Source organism: Aulonocara sp. 'chitande type north' Nkhata Bay, linkage group LG6 (assembly GCF_057382095.1).
Source record: "Aulonocara sp. 'chitande type north' Nkhata Bay isolate Kocher_YH1m ecotype deep benthic linkage group LG6, A_spYH_male_GT1.1, whole genome shotgun sequence".
Classification (NCBI taxonomy): domain Eukaryota; kingdom Metazoa; phylum Chordata; class Actinopteri; order Cichliformes; family Cichlidae; genus Aulonocara; species Aulonocara sp. 'chitande type north' Nkhata Bay.
The window spans coordinates 33,589,506-33,614,985 of NC_141349.1; the positions used below are offsets into that span (position 1 = coordinate 33,589,506).

General features: G+C 42.4%; 1 protein-coding gene across 4 annotated transcripts in view; it reads right to left on the reverse strand.

Moving 5' to 3' along the window:
• Positions 1–2,863: 2,863 nt before the first annotated feature.
• Positions 2,864–25,480, reverse strand: part of crebbpa (CREB binding lysine acetyltransferase a) — a 50,328-nt gene continuing 27,711 nt past the window's right edge. For 2 of the 4 annotated variants that reach the window (XM_086296435.1, XM_086296433.1), the window contains exons 5-31: positions 22,033–22,146; positions 20,520–20,789; positions 20,308–20,407; positions 19,984–20,121; positions 19,720–19,837; positions 19,365–19,536; positions 18,197–18,259; positions 17,789–17,910; positions 17,414–17,626; positions 16,802–17,110; positions 16,263–16,442; positions 15,687–15,858; positions 15,124–15,242; positions 14,734–14,973; positions 14,316–14,404; positions 13,380–13,460; positions 12,764–12,820; positions 11,739–11,816; positions 11,569–11,636; positions 11,015–11,165; positions 10,233–10,379; positions 10,008–10,121; positions 9,708–9,873; positions 8,003–8,170; positions 7,474–7,635; positions 7,025–7,306; positions 2,864–6,821 (exon numbers count right to left, since the gene is read on the reverse strand). In XM_086296435.1, coding sequence (XP_086152561.1) covers positions 4,551–6,821; positions 7,025–7,306; positions 7,474–7,635; positions 8,003–8,170; positions 9,708–9,873; positions 10,008–10,121; positions 10,233–10,379; positions 11,015–11,165; positions 11,569–11,636; positions 11,739–11,816; positions 12,764–12,820; positions 13,380–13,460; positions 14,316–14,404; positions 14,734–14,973; positions 15,124–15,242; positions 15,687–15,858; positions 16,263–16,442; positions 16,802–17,110; positions 17,414–17,626; positions 17,789–17,910; positions 18,197–18,259; positions 19,365–19,536; positions 19,720–19,837; positions 19,984–20,121; positions 20,308–20,407; positions 20,520–20,789; positions 22,033–22,146 — 6,164 coding nt within the window. In that variant the 3' untranslated portion in view covers positions 2,864–4,550. The remainder of the gene's footprint in view (positions 6,822–7,024; positions 7,307–7,473; positions 7,636–8,002; positions 8,171–9,707; positions 9,874–10,007; positions 10,122–10,232; positions 10,380–11,014; positions 11,166–11,568; positions 11,637–11,738; positions 11,817–12,763; positions 12,821–13,379; positions 13,461–14,315; positions 14,405–14,733; positions 14,974–15,123; positions 15,243–15,686; positions 15,859–16,262; positions 16,443–16,801; positions 17,111–17,413; positions 17,627–17,788; positions 17,911–18,196; positions 18,260–19,364; positions 19,537–19,719; positions 19,838–19,983; positions 20,122–20,307; positions 20,408–20,519; positions 20,790–22,032; positions 22,147–25,480) is intronic. The other 2 variants (XM_086296434.1, XM_086296436.1) reach the window with 2 other exon arrangements.

Below are 25,480 nucleotides of genomic sequence, written 5' to 3' on the forward strand. Positions count from 1 at the left end.
TCCGGTCATGTGACGGTGAAAGCAACGAATAACTGGCTGCTGTCGAGGTCATGTGACTAAAGCGAGTGACTTTGGACGGAATCCGTAAATAACAGTTTAATATAATCATTTATAAACGCTTTATTAAAGATTTCCAACACTTTTTTAATTGTTTTAAACTAAATAATGATTTTTTAAAAACCAGTTTAAGACCCAGGCTTGATCAACATGTTCCTTAAAGCAATCACACTGCAGCAACTCAATGAATTTACACATGTCAACATGGTCAAGATGACCTGAAGCTCAAACCATACCACCACAATGGGAAAGAAAGGTGATTTTAAGTGACTTGGCATGCGACATGATTGCTAGCGCCAGACGGAATGGTCTGAGTATGTAGAAACTGCTGAGCTGCTGAGATTTTCCAAAACAACCATCTCTATGGTTTATAGAGAATGGGCCGAGAAAGAGAAAATATCCAGTTAGTGGTAGTTCTCTGGAACTTGTTGATGTCAGCGGAGGATGGCCAGACTGTTCCAGCTGATAGGAAGGCAACAATGACTCAAACAGCTGTTGCAACCGAGGGAAGTGGATCTCTGCACGCATGACACCTTGAAGCAGATTAGCTAATGGAGAAGTTCACAAAGCCTACCTGAGCACTGTTGCTGATCATGTCCATCACTTTATGACCACAGTGTAAAGATTTTATCCATATCGGATGGATAAGTTCTTTGTACTCAAATAGCCTCCACAGTCACCAGAGTTTGGGGATGTGGTGGAACAAGAAATTCACATCGTGGATGTGCAACCGATAAATCTGCGGCTACTGTGCGATGCTGTCATCAAAATATGGACCTAAATCTCGAAGGAATCTCTGCTGGGAAGAATTAAGGTAGTTCTGAAGGCATAGGGGTCAAAACAGGTACTAGCAAGGTATGACTTATAAAGCGACTGGTGAGTGGATAGGCTTTGATGAATACTGTTAGAATGTGAAGGCATGTAGGAAGCAAGCAAATTCAGATACATCTTATAAATCTGCAGAGGTAAATCTACAGTAAGATTTACTATACACAGAGGAGTTTATAGTTTACTTCTTTGTGTCTAAGTGTACTTCTGTGCCTGTAGTTTACACAGAGGGACAGACACCGACTCAGACATCATAGACTTTTTAAAGAAAAAGACTCCAGTAATACACACTTAAAAGATCTTTCCAAACCTCATGACTTGAATTTGAGACAGAGACTAAATGATGTTACCTGACTGAAAATTTCATTACACTTTCACTTCTTAATGCAATTTATATATTTTGTAAATGAACATTCAGATTCTAACTGGCTGCTATATGAGTGTGACTTCACCAACTGGGCATCACAGCATATTTCCCACAGCCATTCAAGTGGCAGAGACTCAGTGCAAGACTTTTGCAACCAGGATGATCTCCAGAAGATCAGAAACATTTGTATGGAGTGCCAAACAAGCTGTCTTTTAAGAGAAAGAACCAGAACTCATATTTGTGCAGCTGTGTGGATGTGATTATGCTGCACCGGCAGACACACAGACAACTGCTAAATCATTACCTGCTCTGATGAGTCTTGATGCTGCCACATTCAGATTGTAAGGTCACATCTGGGACTGAAAAATTAACCTAAACACGAAGTGCCAAAAATTGTAGTTCCTCCACCAGCCACAAGGCCATCTACACTGCAATCGTGAGTCAGTTCCCCTTATATCAAAATCGCACCCTACAGATTTCTACACTCTTTCATAAGGACTGTTTTTTTTTTATTAATAACTTACTTTTTTAAAAAGTTTAACATCTAAAATTATGGGTGTAGCCACATACAGCTATATCCATTAAGTCTGACTCCTCCACTAATGATTACTTTGAGCCACTAAGCGGCACTGGCCTTTTAGGGTATTAATTTGCACCCACCTGCAATCCATCATTCCACCACTTCTGTTTCCAAAGAACAAATAAGGTGGTAGCCAAAACACAAACAAATGGGTAAAATCAGTGTCTGGATTTCCCTTTTATGGGCATTGTAACAACTCTCGATGCTGATGGTGGTTGAATGGTGTGGTGGATGTCTTATTGGACTGCTAAGCACCAATCACCCATTATTTATATGGTACAGCCAACCTGAACTACTGTTGCTCGTTATGTCCATGTCTTTATGACCAGTGTTTCCGTCTTCTAATGGCTATTTTAGCAGGTTAATGCACATTATAAAGCTCTTATAATTTGAAACTATTTTCTTCTAAATGACAATTACTTTAGTGCACTAAAATGTACTTAACAGGTTTCACAGACCATTGTGAATGTGCTGCACAATGCCGTCATGTACCAAATGTCTCTGAGGAATGTTTCCAGCAACTTGTTCAATCTAAAACACTAAAAAAATTAGCAAATGTGTACCTGACATAGTGGTTAAAATGAGTATTTTCTGTAATCGCACAGGTTCTCACTAGACTTTTTGTAGAGCCTAGCAGGTTACTTATTAATGCTTTGCACTTCGACTGAAAGAAGGGGGTCTTACATTCCTGCTAATAATAAAACCAAGTGCCAATTTTTGCTGACAATAGTCTGGCTTTGGTGGAAATGCATGAATCCGGTTCTAGCTCAGGCACCAGATTCACATGGGTGGAAAAGAGGCATCGGTCACTATTTGTAAAGTGCTGCATCGATACATATCATTTTACTAAACACAACAATTCAACTCCATCTTTTTAAAAGTTCAGGATGAGGACTAAAGTTAAAATAAATGTTATTTTAGGTGACATGAAAACCGAACAGTCGTTGCTGGTAATGTAACACCGGAAACAAATGAATACACACCAACAGGAGGAAGTGATGCCTCATTATTTAGTCAACAGAGTACTGGAGTTCTTCTGTTGCACACAGTTTATTTAACAATATGGTATATAAGTAAGAAATGAGTCTTTTACCAGTTTATACAGTGATTTCATTTGCTCTTCCTTATATCTATAGTATTTTGCTTAACTTGATTTACAATAGGAGAAAAAGTAAATCCCCCTAATTCAAGTTTTTTTTTGTGAGAGGAATGAGGGTTGATGACATTTAGTTCTCCTCCAGGTGAATCTCAAATGTGCCCTTCATCCCCTGATAGCACACAACTTAGTGTAAAATTTGGAGAACTGGGCAGCATCAGAGACATTGCCTACAAACAACCACTGCTCATTCCACCTCAGCTTAGGGGGCTGGTCTCTTTCTCACAATCTCTTTACACTTTACAACATTTGTATGACAAAAAGTATGACAAATTCTTTTTAATGTCAAAGCAACAACTTTCTACACCTGCAAGACGTTTCCAAATTCCAGGCCACTGAGTTGTAGGCTGCAGTCCTTATTGGTGAACCAATCAGCTGTATATCTCTTAAGCCGCGTGTCCACCCAAAAGTACCCGGAAGTCGTAGTCACAGAAATTTTTGTTTCCAAGGAAATAAAAAATGTTTAAAAGGCCCGTGAAAATTAAGCAAAAGAAAAAAATTTAAAGAAAAATCCGCTGACATAATAAAAAGAGACGGCTGCTTTTACACCCTGGAGTTGGTGGTAAAGACGGGTACTCCAATCAGAAATGTTCAGCGCTTCAAAACCACCCAAAGCAGGGACCTTTTTGGTGGGGGGTTAAATAATTACCCCAAACGTAACTGAAAGTATGGTCCCTAGTCCCTGGTAAAAGTTCCTGTGGTGGAAACGCGGCTTTAGTGACGGTGAGGGTTTGTGTCAGTGTCTTCATGTGCTCCTGCATACATGCCTGTTTACACAAACTGCTGCAGGCCATTTCCTACTTTAATACAAATGAGTGCTCTTCATACACACAAAAAGAATGGGAGCGGTCATTGTCCCTGAACGCATCTTCTTGCAGTAATAGTACAACACTAGATTACAATTGCCAGGAATGACAGCTTGTGAAGATAACAAAAACCTGGCCCAATTCAGAGACAAAATATTTTACAGTTTCCAAAAAAAGAAAAAAAAAGAAAAAAAAGGAAAAAAAATTCTCAAAAAGGTACAAAATAAAGATATGAATAATATAATGCAACTTTACATTTTTGTAAAAAAAAAAAAAAAAAAAAAAGAAAAAAAGAAGAAGAAGAAAAAAGAAAGAAAGGCATGAACCCATAAACAAACAACCCCCCCCAAAAAACAAGAAATCAAACAAACAAAAAAAATTTTAAAAAATGAGTACTGAACACATTTGGTCTCAACCAAAAAAATATATTCTTTGTGACTTTAATTTCATTTTAAGAAGCAACTTGCAAATCCCTCAACATCCCAAGGAAGAAATACCTACCATTTAGGGTTAGGAAACAATTACATTCCCTAAAGGTTTTGAATTTTTTATTTTTTATTTTAAATGAACCAAATTTTCTTGTTTTGTTGCAACGTTTGAAACTTTTTACATGTCAGTACAAAAACCGTTGTCAGCCTTACAAAGAACAAACAAAGCCCTCTAACGGAATAAAGAGTTTGAGGGAAAACGAGGAAGAGGAGTGGGAGGACAGGTCCGTGGGAGTGACAATATGTTCTTTAGTTCCCAGCAGAAATGCTACAATCCCTCCACAAACTTCTCCAGAGTGTCCCCTGTAGCATCTCCTACCATCCCCAAGTCATTGCTCAGCCCTCCTCTGTTGGGCGTATTAAGCTGCGGTAGCATGGCGCTTTGTTCTGGTGTCCCCAAGTGTCCTTGCTCCATCGACTGCAGTGGGCCCCCAAGCCCTGTGTGGGGTGAACCCGAGTGGGGTGGGTGCTGAGGTGAGGGTTGGGGCTGGTTCTGGACCTGCGGCGAAGGACTGGAATGTGGGGGCTGCTGCGAGGGTGGACAAGGGGACTGGACTGGTGCTGGGGAGCGGACCTGGTTGCTGAGGGCGTTGGCTAAAGCAGGTTGGCTGGGGAGGTGGGCTCCGCCTTGAGTCTGCCCAGCCAGGAGGTGGGTTTGAGGGCTCATGGGGCTTGGTTGGCCAGGGGAGCCCATCTGCTGCTTTAGGACAGCCTGCTGCTGGGGAAGTTGCTGCTGCTGCTGAAGCAGTCGTTGATGCAGTAAATTTTGGGTCGAGTCCATCCCCATGCCAGACTGGGCCATCTGAGCCATTGGTGGGAGCTGACCCATGGGGCCCCCAGGTGCCCCTGCCTGCATTTGCATTTGCTGCTGTTGTTGCTGTTGCATTCGGAGCTGGGAGTAGGTGGGTGTTGTACCCTGCGACTGAGCAGCAAACTGACCCGGGTGGCTCTGTGGTAACACTCCCTGCTGTTGCTGCTGCTGCTGCTGTTGTTGCTGCTGCAATAAGAGTTGCCTGCGGAAAATCTCCTGGATCTGGGGGTTTGCATTGTGCGCGGTGTTCAGCTGCCCTTGAGTCCCTAATGCAGCCATGCCCTGCACTTGAGGCTGCTGTGGTTGCTGTGGTGGCATCCCCGTCCTTTGCACTGCCCCTCCAGACATAGCCATATTCTGCATTGCTGGCATGCCAGGCTGCTGTTGTTGGCCTGCTTGTTGCTGCTGTTGCGGTTGTTGCTGCTGCGGCTGGTTGGCATGGTACTTGGCTGTTCGCTGTTTAATGAACGCAGCCATTAGCTGAGGGTTTGATTTGAGGATGTTTAGAACTTGCTGCTGCTGCTGGGGTGAGCTGGGAGACTTTAGGGTGCGGAGGAGGTCCTGCAGAGCATTTGGAGGTATAGCTCCAGCTCTCTGGGGAGTCTGTGGCCGGGCACCGGGCTGCTGTGGTATCAGCATCCTCTGGCTTTGCTGGGGTTGCTGCCCTGGTGGCATCATGGCTCGCTGCATGGTCATGGGCTGCTGTGGGGACTGGCCTGGAACAAGACCTGGTTGTTGAGTTTGACCTGGCTGGATGGGGCCTGAAGCTCCACCCCACTGTCCAGTGGCCATACCAGGTTGCATGACTGGTGGTCCCCGGGGCCCAGGCACCATCTGCATTGCTGGCTGCATTGGTGCCGTCATGCGCTGTTGTGGCTGCTGGGGATTCATGGGCAAACCATTCACATTGACACGGTAGTTCCGCTGGTTCTGCTGGGCCTGCGCCATCATTTCGATGCGCTGTGCCATCTTGACTGCAGCGATGGGAGGTGGCTGCTGAGATAGCTGCTGTGATGGTTGGGGGGGCTGAGGGAGAGGGGACTGCTGCTGGTGTAGAGGGGAGGCCTGGGGCCCAGGTTTGCCCTGAGACACCGGTGCCTGAGCTTGGGCAGTGCGAGGTGCATTGGAGAAAGACGGCGACATGACGCCTGCTGAGTTGGGGGTCTGCGGCTGGTTGGAAAGAGGCTGCTGGGGTGTTTGGGGAGTGCTGGGCTGAGTGTGGGAAGTGGGAGTGCTAGGGGCAGCTGATGGCGGTGGGGATGGTAGCGGCATGGTTCTGCATTGCATGGTGGCCATTCTTCTCCTCATCAACTGGGCCTGCTGGAGCCTGTGCTGCAGCTGCTGCTGGCGAAGCTTGTGCTTGATGTTCAGGCAGAACGGGACAGGACACTTGTTCTCCTGGCAGTGCTTTGCGTGATAACAGCATAAAGCAATAAGCTGCTTACATACAGGACAGCCACCGTTGGTTTTGCGTTTGCAACCCTTGGTGTGCTGTACCACTCGCTTCATCTTCTGGCAGGACGGCAGAGAGCAGTTGGCATTGCGACACTGACAAGCATGGACCAGCGACTGAATGCACCGTTGAATACTTAAACGCCGGCTCTCCTGTGGGCTCTTGGAGGCCTCCCCACTCTGGCTGTTGTTATCATCATCCAGGCCAAGACCCCACTTGACCATCTGGTGCTCATGGCCCTTTGTGTTGTAGCAATTAATGCAAAGATCAAAGTCCTAAGAGGGAAAAAAGAAGAAAAGGGGACATAGTAATTAAAGTCCAACCAAAGATGGTAAACTAAAAAGTTTACTCAGTTCATGTACGTCATTCCACGTATCTGACAGATTTCCACTTCCAATCATCCTTTTTTTCTCTCTCCCTAGTTCCAAACTGACACAAAATAATCGAGTGTAAAAACAACAGTGCAGTGGAAACTAACCTCGCACACAGTGCAATGGTAGCGTGTCTCCACGTGGTGCTTGCACTCGTTACAAGTATAGACAAAACGATCCTGTCCCTGGTTGTGCAGTTCAACGAGCATGCACATGGTGCTCCACTTGCACCTCCTGAGGGAGCTGAACTCCCAGTGCTTGTCCCTTGCCAGAGTCAGGAAGGCATCACGGCCATCCATCAGGTCACAGGAGAGCAATGGGTCGGGGTCCACGATGGGCGGCAAAGTGTTGACCATGGGCCCAGAATGAAGGTGAATCACGAAGAACACCTTAAGCAAAGGAGAGGGGGGAAAAAATCAAAATAAAGTATGACTTACTTTCGTTATTCGGACTGTTTCCCACTAGTTAACCTTTTGATCACATCCATAAAATTATTGTTCATCACCTCCCAATTTTCACTACCACAAAAAAAAAAAAAACAAGAAACAAGTCTGACCTCTTTATGCTTCTCCATGGTGGCGTACAACTTCTGAGACAAATCATTAGCTACATTTGGCATCCCAGGCTTCTTCTTATTGGCTCGGCTCACGCTGCTCTTGTTTTTATTGGTCTTCTTGTTGTTCTTCTTCTTAGCGTTTTTACTGTCACTTGGTGTTCCCTAAAAAATATATTAAAGAAAACATGTTATGTATGAATTATTCCATCATTATATATTCTCACTGTTTCCAGTGCTAAAACTTAGCACAGAGTGCACAAATTTTCACAGTTCATTAGTTACTCTCTGCCTTGGTTTGATGTCACCTTAATCTCATTAAATTCCACTGAAATTATTTTGATTCAAATATTTTTAATGTTTAATGTTTTATATGTTTAAGGTAGTAGTACATAAAAATACATTTTTTAATTCTTTAAACTCCTTATATCGAATCATTCACCTGCAATGGAAAGACAAAGATAGTAACACAATACAAGATAGTGGAGTTTCTGGTGCTCTACTACATCAAACCTTCATATAATAATCATACCTCCGGAGTTTCAGAGGCAGCTGTGTTCTCCTCCTTCTTCCGCTCTTCTTCCTCCTGCTCCAGCTCCTTGATGCTCTCTTCAAGCACATTAGGCCAGAAGTCACCTTCAAAGTAAGGCAGCTCATTGGCGCTGGTCAGTCGGTCTTCAGTTGCCTGTTTGAAGATATCCTGAGAGACGGATGGAAAACACTGGGTTAATCCCAACAACAGCTAGTGAGACATCTGATTAATATAACAAAGACCTCAGTAGTCAATAACATTATCATCTGCCCTTTACAATTTGGTCACTTTAGCTTTTATGTGGTAATAATTAGAGATGGACCGATCCGATATTACGTATCGGTCCGACACTGACGTAAATTACTGGATCGGATATCGGAGAGAAATAAAAAATGTAACCCGATCCATTAAATATCAAAAAAGCACCTCACAAAACTTGCAACATGGCGTAACTCGGCTCATAACCGTAGCACGTCGCAGCAGTATGCATCACGTGATAGAGCGGCTGTGTGTATTTGTAGCCTCGCTACCAAGCCAGCATTTCATCTCAGAGGAAGTTATCCCCGGGAGAAGTAAAGCAAGTGTGTAAGTTCATCTCTGAATGTTTGTAAAGCATTCCCGCGTTAAGCTTAACAACCGATATATGGAGCGACTGCCTCTCTCCCTCTCCTGCTGCTACTTCAATCGTGAAACTGATCAATGATCAGCTGATCGGCTATTTTGTCGCGAGTCCGTCTCTCTTCTTTGTTTTTGGCCCACTTTGCACCAGAAAGAAGAAACCAGTGGCTGAACAACAGCAGCACGTTTAACCTTGATAAGCTGTTGTTAGAATTTATTTATTATTACTTTCTACACCAGGATCTTTTTCTACGTAGCTGACGCTGGTAACTGTGCAGGGGCAGATCTAGCAAAGTTTAGCCAGGGGGGGCCGATAGGGCATTAACAGGGAAAAGGGGGCACAAAGACATACTTTTCTTTCTTATTCTCATTTAAAATGTCTAGCTTTTAATCAATAATTATCTGAATCTTACACCCAAAGTTTTAATCTGATGTAAAATGTATAGAAGTCCATTACTGTATATAGTAACTATTAAGTCTAATATACCCTAGTAAGCTATAGTACTTTTTCCTTTGGGAAGATACCATCTGTGCAGTCTGCAATTCTGTAGAAGAAAGATGTTGAATCTAGTTAATTATTCTTGAAAAATAATTTCTGGGCATTTTTTTCACACTGCATCAAATTGAAGTTGATTACGTCAATTAAGCATCATGAGGTGGGGAGTGGTTCCTTATTATTATTATTATTTTTGCTGGGAGTTTTAGAACTCTATTACTTAGGTTGCTTACTCTTTAAAATACCAGAATAGGGAGGATGGAGTAGGTTTAAGTTTATTAGATTGATCAGTGTTGCTGAACTATGAAATATTTTGGGTGCAGTGTATTTTTTGCATACAGGTATAACAGAATAGCTTTAGTGTTTTCGTTTTTTTTTTTGTTTATTTTAAACTTGAGTATGAACTTATACAAAAAGCAGCTATATCTCTATATCTATCTCTATATATATCTATCTCTATATATCTATCTATCTATATATATATATATATATCTCTATCTATCTATCTATCTATCTATCTATATATATATATATATATATATATCTGACATCTCTAGTAATAATATGCAGTCCTTCATTCTGCCTTGTTACCTTGTAGTCATGCAGGATCCTCTCAGCAAAAGCCTTGTCCAACATCTTCCTGTACCACTCCTGCAGTCTTTTAGGCTTGGGGATCTTCTGGTCAGGAGGATGGCAGTGAAAGATATAGTCGTCACCTTCACTGGGAGGACATGCCCAGATGTGGGCCTGGGCATATCTGTGAACACACGTGAACAGTAAGTCAGGCCAAAGAGACAGTGATGACGTTACCCTGAGACCTGGATCTACTGAGGCTTTTGCCAGTTGTGCAAGTCGTCAGGAAGAACAGACAAAGAATAGAGTGAGCCTTACCCAAGTTTCTTGACATATTCTAGATAGCCAATAAGGATCTCATGGTAAACGGCTGTTCGTAGAATCCGAGGTCTGAAGAAGTGAATACTGTCAAGGTATGATATGTAGACCCGTCTGCAAAGGTTAAAAAGAAAGAAGACAAGTTAAATCTTACGTGAACCACAGAAAACCGCAAAGAAAAGTTAATATTATTTATTGCTGTGTGACATAATTGAATGCACAGACCTAGTGTTGGGGAATGGGCACTCAGAGCCATACTCCTGTACGTGCATGCCGAAGAAGCACACGTCTACACCATCAATTTCCTCAAATGCGAAAAGTGCTTTGGTTCTATAAGGAAAGGCCTCTGGCATTTCACCTGTATCTACAAACCTGTTGAAACCAACAAAAGGAAATATTAAAATGTATAGCCATGAAAATATGACTTGAATCGTCCCACTGTGTTCTTCACATCTGCTAAAATCAGTGACAGACGTGGAAAGCCAGTAGCTTTCAGCAGATGTGAAGAACACAATGGGACGATTCAAGTCAAGTTGCCTTTAGTCAATAAAAAGCTAAAAGCCTTAAATCATTTAACTTTAAGATAACAGGCTCTTGGAGTAGGGACTCCTCCCTGCAAAGATAGGACACGCATTGTTGACTTTGATCCCATGGTGAATCTAACAACACCGTAAGGCCTCCTAGGAGGGTGTGCACGACATCTCATCAAACAGGCATGTTTCACAATTACACTGAGTGGGTGTAAAATCTTTATAGAGGACATTGCATTCTTTATGGCAATTAAAATAAGCTAGGGAAAAACACAAGCCTTGCCAGCTTATCTACAAATTAAGGAGGTTTGGCTACCCTCACCCAAACTGTTGACTCTTTGGTTGTTCATTTATTTGACTAAGGCAACCCTAGTAGACAAGTACAAAATATGTTACTTTCAATGGAAAACATTGTTTTTAAAATTCTAATATCCAAACATCCTATCCCACTTTCTCCTCTGTTAATGATGGTCTTACCTAGCTTTCATGCCTGGTTTAATCTCCACCGTTTTATCAGAGCTTGCCACCACTCGTACAAACACTTCCCCAGCCTCTGGGTGGTTTTGTCGCTTCAAGTATTTATTCACACGGTCCTCTATGTACGTTCCCAGTCGTGTTGCTTGCAGCCCTACAACAGACAAGCACAAGGCAGAAGTTTGAAAAGGGTCAAATCTGTTTCCTGAAGCAGGAGCTTCATTTTTCCAGGAAAAAGTACACAACCTGCAGCATGGAGAGAACAACAACATTAGGACACTATCGATGGTCTATGTTAGACTATAAAACTTCAGATCACCAATATGTCACTAACATATTCCATCAAAGTCAGATATGGTCCTCCAGACCTAAACTGATAATTAAACTACAAGGCTAACACCACACTGAGATGTATGCAGACCATGGGCACATGGAGGAAGTCTTAGCTTGTTAAGACAAATCTTCAATAATCTGCTGACATTCTGAAAAATCCACAAATAAATAGCCGTGAAAGATGAACCAAAGACTTCACATCTGAAACAGGAAGGAGTACTAACTTCTTGCTGAGAACTTGTTTTCCTTTCGTGTTTTTCCACTTTTCTTCAAACAGTTGTCACAGATAAATCTGAGGAAAAAACAACATATACAGAGGGAGGTTAAACACACTGTTAGCGGAAATACAAATTTGCAAAAATGTACAAAAAGCAATGGCGGTCAAAATTCTCACCCAGATGGCCAAATGACCTCGTAGTGTAAGACGCATATTTGGTGCATCTTCCGTCCACAATCTTTACATTCAACAAACCTTAAAAAAAGAAAACATACAAAAAAATCGTTAATATTCATCATCATCAGTGGGGCTGTAGCTTATTCCAGCTGTCACGGGGCACAAGGTGGGCTTAACGCTGGACACATCACTAGTCTGTTGCAGGGAATCACAAAGAGATGGAAAACCGTTTGTGGATTCTCATCGACAGCTAATTCTGAATCACCACTTTCACATCCCCAACGAACCCAACACATATCTTTGGACTTTGGGAGGAAGCCAGAGTACAGAGAGAGAACCCTCTGTGTGGAGTTAGCATGGGATGCTTTCACTTTTCAAATTTAAAACCAAAGAAAATGCAAATACAAAAAAAGAAACGCACACAAAATTTAACAGAACTAAAATATCACTCAGTTCTCACACATCGTTACAAAATACACACTATTCCAGTCGTGTTTCCCCGTGGTTATCATTTGTATGAATGTTGATATCTTTACTGCTCGGGCAGCAAGCAACAGAGATCGTCATTCACGTCAATGTTCCTCCAGTCGTTACGCTCGTGCAAGCCAGCCAATACAAGAGCGCCTTTGTGGGAGGTTTAGCATAACATTTGTGCAACATATCTAAAAATCACAGTGACCAATCTAAAAGACAGCTACTTTATGACCTGTGCTCTCTAATCCAAGCCCTCACTAGAAAGAGAGAACTTCGACATCAAGTTACACTCAGCAGGTGGTGCTGCTGAGCTGCCCTTGGGCTTCACTGAAACCAAAGAGATTGATCAGAGAGAAAATATGCAGACTGTGCAGAAAAAAAACACACCAAAACAAAGCCAGATGTGGGTGGCAGGGGAAAAAACTGTTTAAAGATGTGATCAGCAACACATGAACAGAAAAAGGCATCAGAGATTAACTCTGGGAAAAGAAGCAAAGACCGACCATTCTGAGTTCCTTTCACTGAAGGGTGTGTGGTTTGTGTTGACTTACGGTTCAGGGTCGAGGACATCGTTCTTCTTCCGCTCAAACTGGTCTTTCGATATCCTCCTAAAGTGTGGGCAAAACGACCAGAAAAAGTTAACCAAGTAATACCGTGACTATAAAATAGTAGATAAATAACACAGATATTGAATAGTAAAATCTTTTTTCAAGCAATGTGTTCACGTTAAGATGGTTTTAAAGTTAGAGATGTCAATATTTCAGTGGATGTTCGCATCTTAACTATGAAGCAATTCTGCTGAAACAAATTGTTAACTTCACTTTTTTTAAATTTTGAGAACAAAAATATTATGATCTTGGATTGCAGTTGTTTTCTGTGGTTTGACCAAGGTGTGTGCAACAAACTGGATGTATCCAAACAGGAAATATTGGAGTCTGGAAACATCATGTGTGATTACACTGTGCCGATTCCCAAGTTGGAAACACTGAACATCAGACAAAATCTCCCTCTTATGCATGTCTGGTACAGATTTCAACCATGAAGCAAAATCTTGATGTTGATTTAGTTTCTGTATTTTAAGAGACATTTTAAGGGATTGTTTTTCTATTAGAATGAATTTAGTGTTGTAGGATTTTAAAGATCTGCAGAAGCCAGTGTTTTACTTACGTCTGTGGTTGTGCAGGATCATCTCCTAACGTCACATTATCCCCCTGGATCTCATTGAAACATTTTTCACAGAAATGATACCTGCAAGAAAAAAAACCAAACAAACACAAATTCAGCACGTTAAAAATGATAAAGATACCAGGATACAAGATTATCGTTGTATTCAAATGTGAGTCATATTGCAAAAGTTGATGTTACGCTATAGGATTGAGTGTGCCCAGGCAAATTGTACAAAATAACACTAGATTTTTATATAGAGCGGGGATTCCCTGAACTCCTATTGAGAGTGTAAATGGACTGCGCTGCAGGAGTCTCATGCCGTGCTGCTGCGCTGCTCAAAAACGCTGCAGTTCCACAGTTTATACAGGAGGGGGTGCAAGGTACACTGTGTAAAGCAATGTGCTGAATTCTACTGAGAAGAGAAGTCAATGATGGGGAAGGCAGCTTGTGGCCTAAACTAAAGCGTTATATTTTCAGTCATCACGCAACACAGGGGGCAGCGACAATGAATTCACATAGTCCCCTTGACAGATGCCGAGAGAAAAAAAACAATTAACACATGGCTTGTTTTTCTTTTTGTCTGATGGTCATTTGGGTGTTTCTTCTAATGTATGACGCTGGAACCTAACAGTTAATAAATGCGAGCAAAACCATTTTGAAGTCTCATACTGTGCCAGGACTTGAAGGCAGAGCCATTAAAACCGTAACTGGTATGACAGCGATCCCACTACAGCTACAGATGAGCAGAACCCGGGCTCACAGGGGATGCGCAACAGTTCAAATAGCTGCAATTTTGGTCCATCAAAACTGTGCATGCAAATGTGCAATGCAAATGAGATTCCTCGGTGAGATTAAGCATGTGCTCACCCAACATTTGTTTTTTGACCTAGTTGAACAAAACACACACTTTAAGTACATTTATTCATAAAAAGGTACCTGTTCTGGTAACTGTAGTATGTGCCTCCAGTAGGTATGGTGCAGAGCTGCTTGCCATAACAACAGAGGGTTTGAGGGGAGAACTCGTACTGTAAACACAAGTGAGACAACAAGAAAGGTCAAGAAGGTCCAAATAAAACTGTTCAAGAAAAAAGTGAGTCTGAAGATTAGAATTTAGAGTTTGGGCTTTGGTTTGGAAAATCTTTGCCAAATTTCAGTGAGAACTCAAAATGTGGGCAGGTAAAACTTGGGCTCATCCTAATGAAACATTAATTTAAACCGAGAGCAGAAGCAGAGTTTAACACTACATTTATAATATAAACAATATCCAAACAGTTATTTATAGAAGACAAAGAATATTATCCTGAAATAAAACTGCAGGCATTCAATAATCTATTGTCCACCCACTCGATCTCACCTTTCTCCCACAGCAGTAGCCCAGGCCCTGCATGACAGGGTCAATCTCGGACTCAAACACCTCAGCCAGCTTAGAGCAGTACTTGTAGACACGGGATGTTTTGCGGTTGTAGAGCCAGGCGTTGTTGAACATCAGCCAGACATCATCCACATATTGCCAGGGCTCCTGGTACTGGCCTGTGTCAAGCTTGCGCTTTATTGTGGACAAGTCTATTGGATTCTTCACAATGTCAAAGTAATCCTAAAGAGAGAAGAAAGAGGAAAGTTTTACACGATTAAGAGTTAAGATGGTGCATCTCAATTATCTGTTCACACCAGAAGTACAAGCAACACTTTGAAACACCTACAAGTGCTGCTGTGTTTAAGCAGCCAGCTGTTGTTTGCTACATACCGGGATACCCAAGAGCATAGGGTCTACTGGTTGTCTAAAGGGCAGGGACTCGGGGTCCTGCCTGTACAGACTCTCCAGAGTTGGCATCAGAGCCTGGCGCAACTCCTCGGGTTTAAAAACTGAAAAATATACAATGGAAAGCCAAGGTAAGGGGAAATTTTGGGTAAAGGTGAAGAGAAAAAAAAGGAAACAAAAATGTTTCTATATTGTACGTTTAGTTACTTGACACTACCCCAAATTATTTGCCTGTAAGGGAAAACTACTTCTTTCCAAATTATAACCAATAGCATAACAATTTTCCCCCCACTGTACCAGAGTTCTACAATTTCATTTACATTTCCCAGCACTTCTGCTCTTTGTAGGTTTCTATATTACAAAGTTTATTATTAAAGTTCAAAGTATCGCAAAAGTATCTGGACATAATTCTGTCAGCGCAACTAATGATGGTATTTTGACTTTATCATTGTATACATTAACAGCAATAACTAAAACCCTCCCTGATTACTGAGGAAACCTCAGTCAGAGTTTACGCAGAGTTTTTCATTCCCTGGCCCTAGACTCACTTTTCCGCCGTGACTGAGATGGGGATGAGGTGGTTGTGCTGTTAGCTCCACCCTCTTCCTCTTCTTTGGGTTCCATCTTAATTTCCAGCTTCTTCTCCTCCACCTCCATGGGCTCCGGCTTTTCCTCTGGCTCTTCCTTCTTGGCCAACATTGAAGCAGACTCATCTTCAGTCTATAAACATATAGGTAAAAGACATTTCATACCACAGTCATGTAAACAATAGAAATAGCCATCTACTCATGACAGTAATACTCTTTAGAATAATGATTTTCTTGTTTATAACCTCATGAGCTCAATTATTTGTGAATCCCTTGACTTTGTTATTCTAAGTTGACCAAATGCTTTATATGGCATTTTTTAATGCTGACAGCCAAGGACAGCTCACTAGCTTCAACCAGCCAATGGTGTAGGCGGCATGTTGTTTTCTTCACAAAAAAAAGTGAATCCAAATCAGGTCGTGATCTAATGAACAACTATCAGATAAGGTGTCTCTTAATTAAGATTAATTAAAATTATAAGCATAAATAAGTTATAGTTTAGGTTTTTACTCATTTTAAATTGCAGTCACAGCTCACCTCCATCTTGGGCTCAGTTTTTCCACCAGCAGCCTCAAATTCCTGTTGATCATGGTGCGTCTCCGTTTTGACCTCTTGGGTAGGCAGGTCTGCTCCAACATGCTGCGAGTGCAGGTCGGCGCTGGCGGCTGAGGCTGGTGTGGGCACCCGATTATCCAGACTGGCTCCTGGCTGAGACAGCTGAAACACAAAAGAGGGAAAAAAGGACAGGGAAGGACAGGGGCAAAGAGGGAGAAAAAATACAGTCATGTGTTTGCAACAACTTTTTTTTGTTTGTTTTGTTTTGCATGCAGGGCTCTGAGGCTATGACACGAATGCACACCTCCCCGTATACATATCATTGCTCCCTTACGATGAGAGGTGTAATATTCCCATTGTGATTGGGGGGGCTTACAAACAGTGGTGAAAATGAAGTTATTAGATAGAAAAGGTGGATGTGGATGGGATGGTTTGGTACATGGCAGGCAGAGGGATGGGAGTTTGCACGGGAGGGAGGAGGGAGTCAAAAGTGGAGGGCATGCGAAGAGACTCAGTCTCACCGGCGTGGTAGGGGGCTGAGGTGGGGGCTGCGTCTGTGCTGCTGCAGGGAGCTCCGTCTGGGGTTGGGACTGGGTGGGGCAGGGCGGGGTGGCACCCTGGGCTGGGGCTGGGGCAGGGAGGGTGGGGGTAGAGCTGCGGCTCGAGGGCTGGGGGAGCGGCAGGTTAGTGGCCCCCCCAGCCGTAGAGGCAGAGGAGGCAGCAGGCGGAGGCGTGGAGTGCAAGGGGGTTTGGGAAGAGGCTAGCTGTGGGCCCAGCGAGGGGCCAAGTGCATTCATGGGGATGTTAGCACTCTGCTGCTGTTGCTGCTGCTGGAGAGAAGGACACACAAAGAGCAGGCAGACACACACACAACAAGCAGAAAAACATACAGTCATAAGGTCAAACAGACAAACACAACATAGCACACAATTTGGGGTTTAGAAAGCACCTTGTGATTGGTAAAAACAATTTAAGAGTAATTAGTGTGTTGTATGAATGGTGAAGTAATTTGAGTTTAGTTCTTCAGCAACTAGTTGCAATTAGGCGAACTCTGAACAACTGTACCAAAATCAGCCAATCCAAAACCATTATGCGGCTCAGGTAACTACAGCGCCACCTCATTCGTGTCTCACCTGAGTGACAGCAGCCTGTGCCTGTGGCTGACCCATGCCTGGCACCACTGTGACATTCATCGCACCCGTTGCAGCAGCTGGAGCAGATCCTGGAGGAAACTGGTTCTGAGGCAAAAACTGACCCTGGTTGGCAGTCTGACCCACCATGTTTCCTCCACTGTGTCCAGTCATCATGCCCTGGGCCTGGGGCATCCTAGAGGGAGACATTCCCATCTACGAGGCAGGAAAGAAGATATTACTAGGTGCAGTAATCTTATTTGTACACCTAAGTTAGCTTATGCATTACTTGAGAGCGTGTAACTGGGTGCCAGCTCATGTTACACGCCTGCCCCATGTGTGGGTGTGATTTTTGTGGCCCGCGGTCTGCCCCCTTACCGCTGGGACTGAGTTTATGTTCATCTGTTGAGGGTGATTCATGGGTGAGGCAGCACGGGGTCCCATTGTTGCTTGAGACATCTGGGCATTGGGTAGAGTCATGTGGTTGAACTGGTTGATTCCTGTACAGAGGAGTAAATCAGACACTTTAGAAATTGGCACAACAAATAGGAATAAAGAAATATGCCCCAAAGCCAAGCTGGTAGAGAGAAATGTTTTCCTGATTAAGTTCAATTGTAACTTCCCCATTCTTCTTCTTGCCTCTCTTGTATGCAGCTCATTATTTCCTGTACCATACATTTTATGCAGTGTTAATAAGCATGTCTGGCTATCCTGTCTATTCTACCAGTTGTTTTATTTCACTTTTTGTGCACTCTGAAACTCCCATATGTATTATTAAAAATGTACCTTGTGAAGCCTGCATGCGACTCATGATCTGATTTGGCATGTTGGGAAGAGGAATAGGTCCATCTGCAAAAACAAAACAAACTTGTACAGTTAAAAGAAAACAACAATAACAATTAAAAATAAATACATTGCAACATCAGAGACAGATGCTGCTGTTGATAGGCTGCTCACTGAGCTCAGCTCATATATCCATTTTCAATTTTAGACTGGGAGGGAAACGACCTTTTGAAAGTGATTAGACCTGTTAAGGCACATATATAATAGGTAGGGCTGTGCGATATGACCAAAATCTCATATCCCGATATAAAACATCTATCGTCCGATAACGATATAAATCACAAAAATTAACATTTTCTGTAAATTCTGTGAATCTCGGGTAGCTGAAGTGTTTCCAGCTGAGCGTCGTGTAGCTGGAGTCGAGTGTTTTACCGATGCATGAAACTACACATTTTTAGACATAAGTTGTAACGGCCGCCGTTTTCTTTGGGAGTATTTATTACATGGCGTGCTGCGGGGAAAAGCCTGTTCTAACGTTTGAGTCTAAGGTTTTGGTTTTTTTTAAGCACCTGACGGCTCTTTTTTGCTTCTCATCCGTAAATACTCTGCATACTCTTTCACGCGATTCAGTTTATTTTGAAAAGTCTCAACAGGATCTTGAGCTTTATTGTGAAAGGTATGTGGAAAATAAACAAGCGGACACGTGATAGTTTTACCGTCGTTGTTGCTAACGACAACAACGCATAAAAACAGGTGCTTGTCCATCCGTAGTGTGGTTATATTAAATATAAGAGAAAAAGAGAACTTTAAGAAATGAATATAGCCACTACAGTGACCATCAAAAAGATGAAAAAATATTGCTGTAAACAGTTTATTTTGCAACACCACGAAACAAACGATAGCGTAAAATGAAACGATAGACGTTTTTATATCGTCATCCGATATATATCGTTATATCGAACAGCCCTAATAATAGGGCAATATGGATAAAGCCTCTGGGCATACAAACATGACTAAAAGTACAATTTATAATTCTGCCATAAGCCTTTCAAATTGAGAGGGCTGTACAGGTGAACCACTGGTATTTTTATATAACCATAACTGGGTAATTAAATCAATTTGAAAACAATGTGATTTTACCCAAAACACGTTCATATAATCTTACACTTACTCTGTGGTCGTGGGCCCAAGGCATTGGGCTGGGCTAGGACTGGTTGCTGGGTTCCCTGGGCAGCCATAGGTGCCTGGTTGATGATCTGTTTCTGAAGCCTTGAACGCCTCTTCTCCTCCAACTCTTTTTGGATTTTGTATATTTTCTCAGCCAAAAAGTGATAGTACTCGTCCTAAAAGGAAGAAGGTTGGAGGGATGAAGAAAGGCAATATGAAACACTGAGGGAAAAGGCATGTTCTGTGAAATTTTGAACTATGGTAAAAGCCTTTGAAAAGCGTTTGATGTTGAATGTGTCAAGTTGAGCAATTCAAGTCAGTCAATTCAACAACCTGATGCGGTTTTTCAGGATACTTACCCGGCTGTTAGCTGACTCATACATATCACCTTCCACCTTTCTGGCGTAGGCCACTAAGTTCTCCATTCGTCTGTCCTTCAAAGCTGCCGGATCAGGGGTAGGGAATATGGCTTGTACTCTGTTGCAGGAAAGCACAAGATAAGCAAATAGAACTTCTGATAACTTCTACTTAATTTCAAACCATTGCCTTAAATATCCAGCCTTTCAAACAAAATCAAAAGGTGCCTAACAGGTAAGATCTCTCCAGCTGAGGTATACACTTACAGTTTGTGTACGAGGTGATTGCGCAAGTCCTGAGTGACGTGCTCATGCCAGGCTTTCCTGGAGCCTGTGGCAGAGACAGGTGCTGCTGTGGGTAGGCTGCTCATTGAGCCCACAGCTGACCCATCTGACAGCAGCTGACTGCAGGTGCAAATGAAGAAAATTTAGAAATCCCACATCCATGGATATCTATTGCTGTGGTTACTCAATTTAAAAATATATAATTTAAAAAGAAACCTTAAAAAAAAAAAACCCCAAACAAACAGGCCAACAAGTATTTTTAATAAATGAATGTAATTATTCTTATTATACTTGACAGAGACTGACTTGTTAGTGTTGAGTGTGTTGGGAAGGGAGTCTGTGTGCAGGTTTGTCTGTTCTGAAGTGGGCACACCCATTGCTGCATTTCCAAGAGCCATCTGGTTACCTGTGAATACAGAATACAGTGAGCAAACGGCACTCCCTTGATTTAAAAATCAAACTCAGTGAATAAAATATGGGTATGAACTGTCATTTTTAAGCATAAAAAATTAATTTACCAAGTGCACTGATGGGTCTCATCTGCTGTGGAAGTTGTTGTTGAGCCTGGGTGTTCGGTGCACCTGCTGTCTGTCCTGCGCCTGGAGCCTGCTGGGTTGGAGCCTGTCCAGTGGCCTGACTGCTGTAGGGCAGCCCAAGTGCCGCATAAGCTCTCTGCATTGAGCTGGGGTCTATGGGGGCTGAGGTACTAATGGTGGGAGTACTAGGCTGGCCCACGCCTACAGAGGACATGGAGTTCTGGAGGCCTGTATTCGGGGAGCTTAGCATGGCTGGGGAGGGATATCAAAAAGTCAGCCCACAACATCCACATGACATCATATTGTTTTATATTGGTAACAACCTGCAAACTGTCTCTACACTAATACTGCAACAAGTTAAGTCTGTACACAAAATGCACATGTGAATACTACTAGCCATTTTTTTGAATATAGAAATAATTCAAATGCAGTCATCATTTTAAAAAGAATACTTCAACAGATAAAAACAAAAACACACATACATCTGCATGCTTTGACTTCAGGCAAGATTAAGTCACAACACGGCAGCATGATACAATCAGAACATTAGTGTAAGGCTAAATGCTTTATAAAGCCAGGGACTGAATAAATCTATAAATCCCTTTAAGGGGAAGAGTGTTCACATATTTTTCCGGGTTCAGGTGTTGGTTGGGCTAAAAGACCAAATCTCTTAGTATGCGCAAAGACTCAAATCAAATGAGGCAGAACAAAGAAAAACTACACCGTCTGCATTGGCAGGAGCACAAGCCCCAACATCATGTTTTTTAACATTTAAGCCAAACTGGGGAAGACTAAGACTAAAATGCTTTAAGTGTTGAAATATGAGGTGCCAAAATAAAATAAAATAAATCCAAGTAATCTAGGCAGAAGAATGAGATGATAGGACCTAAAATACAGCAAACCAGCCAGATGATAGCAGGTACATGAGAGAATCAACACTAAACAGGAACAACAGAAGCTTCCAGTATGTGTTGGAAAGAGCATCAAACTCAGCTCTGTTCTGGTAGAGAGAAGAAGTAAATAACCCAACAGCCAATTGCTCCGTCGGACTCCATGAGCACACGCTCTCTGCATCCTCTCTCACCCTCGATCACACTGCTATACCTCCTGTGTGTCAGATTACAAGCCCAGCAGGACCACACTCTTATTCGCCGAGTGCTTTTAGTCATCACAGAGAAGCAAAGGCCTAGAAATAAATAGCCTGACTGACTCTGAATGCCAAGATATACATAATTCCAACACACACATTCCTGACTTTCGAAAGCGAGCCTTTCTAAAAACTACTACTGTGACCATTACAGCTCAATATACCAATCCTGTAATGACTGAGATACAAATTGAGGCCGTTGACAGAAAGCTCACCAGGTTTCAATATCTTGCTTACCAAAAACAATCTCTGAAAACAATTTCAGCCTAGTTTTTGATTTCTGCAGATATAAGTGTCCTGACAATGCTTAGGTGATGGTGGGCCAGAGATCGCTACTTAGCTACTTACGCTGTTGGGTGCGCTTGTCGCTGGCATTCTTCAGCGGCAGGCAGACGGGACAGTCGTGTCGAGTGCAATTTTTCCAGTGGGAGATGATCTGTCTGGACGACGCACAGTGAGCCACTGCAAGAAGAGAAGACGAGAGAGGAACAAGGTTGAAAACTGTGATACCATCTGTCATATTTGGTCACATCCAACCTGACTAACTTGAACTCATTATGGTTGTTGCATTTATTCCAGTAAGACGACATTAAATTAAATTTCATTTTATTCCACACTAGTCAACCTGTAACCAACATCGCTTCTTTCCTCCTCCTTTTTTATGTTTACCAAGAATCCCCAGCTGCAGTTTTTACTTCATCTGAATAACATCTATCACAGACAAGGCACTTGTGGTAGATTACATCACTTCAAAAGACCCAGGTTGAACAATTCAGACTGGACGTTCTTGATGGATCATTCATTTAACATATGATTCACAGTTGTTACTGGGTTCTGTAATGTACTGGCTAATTGCACATCTAACCTCAAGCTTGCCTCTTTTGGGAAAGTTTTTTTTTCTTCCTCAAACTGCATAACAACTGGTCATAAGAAAATTCTACACAGAACACTAACACACAAAAACTTGTTTACACTCTTGTTTACTTGTCCTCTGAGAAAAAAAAAGAAAATCACAACATACTGACACAGTAAATGAGAGACACTCGAGAACAGTCCAAGAAGTTAGCTCACCATTTCAGCCCACTGCAGTAATTTTCCCTCTTGAAAGGCTGCTGGTTGAGCCTAGTGGAGAGGGGACCTACACTGCATTTGCTAATGGGAAACTGAACAAACCGGGGTACTTCATTTCATCTCTGGCCAGGCTAATGTAGTAGGAGCTAATCTGACAAGAAATCACAACCTGGCGCTTGCTTGCTCCTTGGCACTAAGTAAATGCTGGTCCACATTAAACTGCTACATGGATTCAAGGGCTAGGCAGAAATTAACATAATTATGTTTTATTATTTTTGTAAGAAAGCCAAAAGAGCTGGCGAAGACTCAAAGTACTGCTATCATACTGGTATCTTTTTATAAATTCAGTATGCAAAGAAAGGCTCTCATATTTAAGTCCACTGCCAATCCAAGCACGACTCGAACTGCTCACACTATAGACTCTGGGGTTTCTCACTCGAGAATAAATGGAGCCAACAGACTTCAGATAAATCTATAACGTTAGTGATAACTGTGTGTCGGGGAACAAAATCTCACTACACAGTTATTTCAGTGGTGCTGAGAGGCAAGGATCCAAACCAAAAGGAAATGAGCTGGTATGGAGAGAGCAGACACAGACTCCTTTACACTTAACACACCTTGGCCCCTTGAGTGTTTGGCTTGCAACTGAACTTGAGCATTCAAGCCCAAAAGCTGTGCAAAGGGCACAGAGCCAAATTTAAATGAGAGTAGCTTTGGGGGAATTTTTCATGGTAGGAATGCTGGGGCCGACACAGAAAGGAGCAGACAGAAACAAACAAGGAAAAATTCACCAACAGAGTGAAATCAACTTTTGGAAGGAGCAGGAGCAGACTTGGTCACAAACAACGATACGTGTGGGAGTTCCCCTTGTGCAAAGTCTGGTTAAGATAAATAGACCTGCAGCAACAATCAAACTTGCATATGATAAAAATGGACATAAATTGGACTTAAATATATCATAACTAATATATCATCTATGAATAACAAAAAACAAACAAACAAACAAACCACACAATAGAGATGTATGAAAATACTTATGAAGATATATTGAGTTAGGAGATGTTGTTACTGTTTGTTCCCCTGTGTTGCAAACTTGCAAAATTGATAAAGCTGACACGTCCATTAGTTTACCTCAAATAACCTAATCACAAAATATACATTTCAAACATATACAGAACAAAGAGGAAGAAAACCTAACCTGTAGGCGATTGTAGAATTTTTAAAATTCTAAAGTACCTGAGGCAAAGGGGGACAGGGTTGAGAAGCTCAATTTTATGTTCATGATCCAACAAATAACCCCACAAGCTGCATGTCTTTGGACAGTGGGAGGAAGCCGGAGTACCTGGAGGGAACCCACGCAAACACGGGGAGAACATGCAAATTCCACACAGAAAGACCCCGGCCTGATGTTGGAATTGAACTCAGGACCTTCTTGCTGTGCGGCAACAGTGCTAACCACCATGCCACTGTGCTGCCTTGTGGGGATAGGTTAATTGGATAATCCAAATTGTCACTAGGTGTGAATGTGCGAGTGAATGAGAGCGCGAATGGTTGTCTGTCCCTGTGTGTTGGCCCTGCGACAGACTGGCGACCTGTCCAGGGTGTACCCCGCCTCTCGCTCTATGACAGCTGGGATAGGCTCCAGCACCCCCCGCGACCCTGAAAAGGATAAGCGGAAGCGAATGGATGGATGGATGGATCCAACAAATAGAGAGGACAAAAATCAAAACATCAAGTTCAGTGTCTCTCTTTAAAAATGATGGAGAGGCATGAACCATAAAACCTTTGGGTGTCTCTAGAAGCACACTAGCTTCAGAAACCATGAGATGCATGAAGGCAGGAATTTCTGAATTTCTAAATTTGGACAAAACAAGAACGGCTTTGGTAACCAAAAACCCACTTCTACTGTTCCATTCACCTTTCAGCACAACAATAACCCAAAGCATACTGCCAAGATGCAACTGGAGTAGCTTTGGGACAATTCTGTGAGTGTTCTTAGTTTAACTGCCAAGATCAAGGTGCACAGAGCTTGTGGAAACTTGGCCAAGAAGGATGTTCAAAGAAGCAGTTCCTACCAAAGGGGCTCCTACATGGAGATTTATACATCTGAAAATGTTTGTGAATGAAATCCGATTTTAAATTTATTCCATGAATCTAATCGCTGTTTCAGGATGATGACAGAAAGGCATACTTCTACCAAAAATAGCAACACAGATGGCCACAATACGAGAATAAATGAAAAGAAAGCTGCTGCTAAAAAAAACGTTATCATGCTCAAATGTCAGCAGTTTTCTTCTTGAGGCAGTTACTGATCAGGTTTGTGTGTAAAATAAGTAGAATTATCACTGTGTTTGTGTGTTCTCCCCGGGTACTCTGGCTTCCTCCCACAGTCCAAAGACATGCAATTTGTGAGGTTAGGTTAATTAATGATTCTAAATTGCCCATATGTGTGAATGTGAGTGTGAATCATCTGTCTCTATGCGTTAGCCCTGTGACAAATTGGCGACCCGCCCAGGCTGTACCCTGTCTCTCGCCCTATGACAGCTGGAATAGGCTCCAGCCCTCCCTGCGACCCTGATAAGGATAAGAGAAAGCACGGTGATCTGTCCAATCTATTCAAGAAACTATTTTTCCTTCAGAAATGGTAACACAGCAACTGAATCTGCAAATTCAGCTGTCAACACAGCGCAACCTGAATTAAATAAACCTTAGATTCAGTTACCAA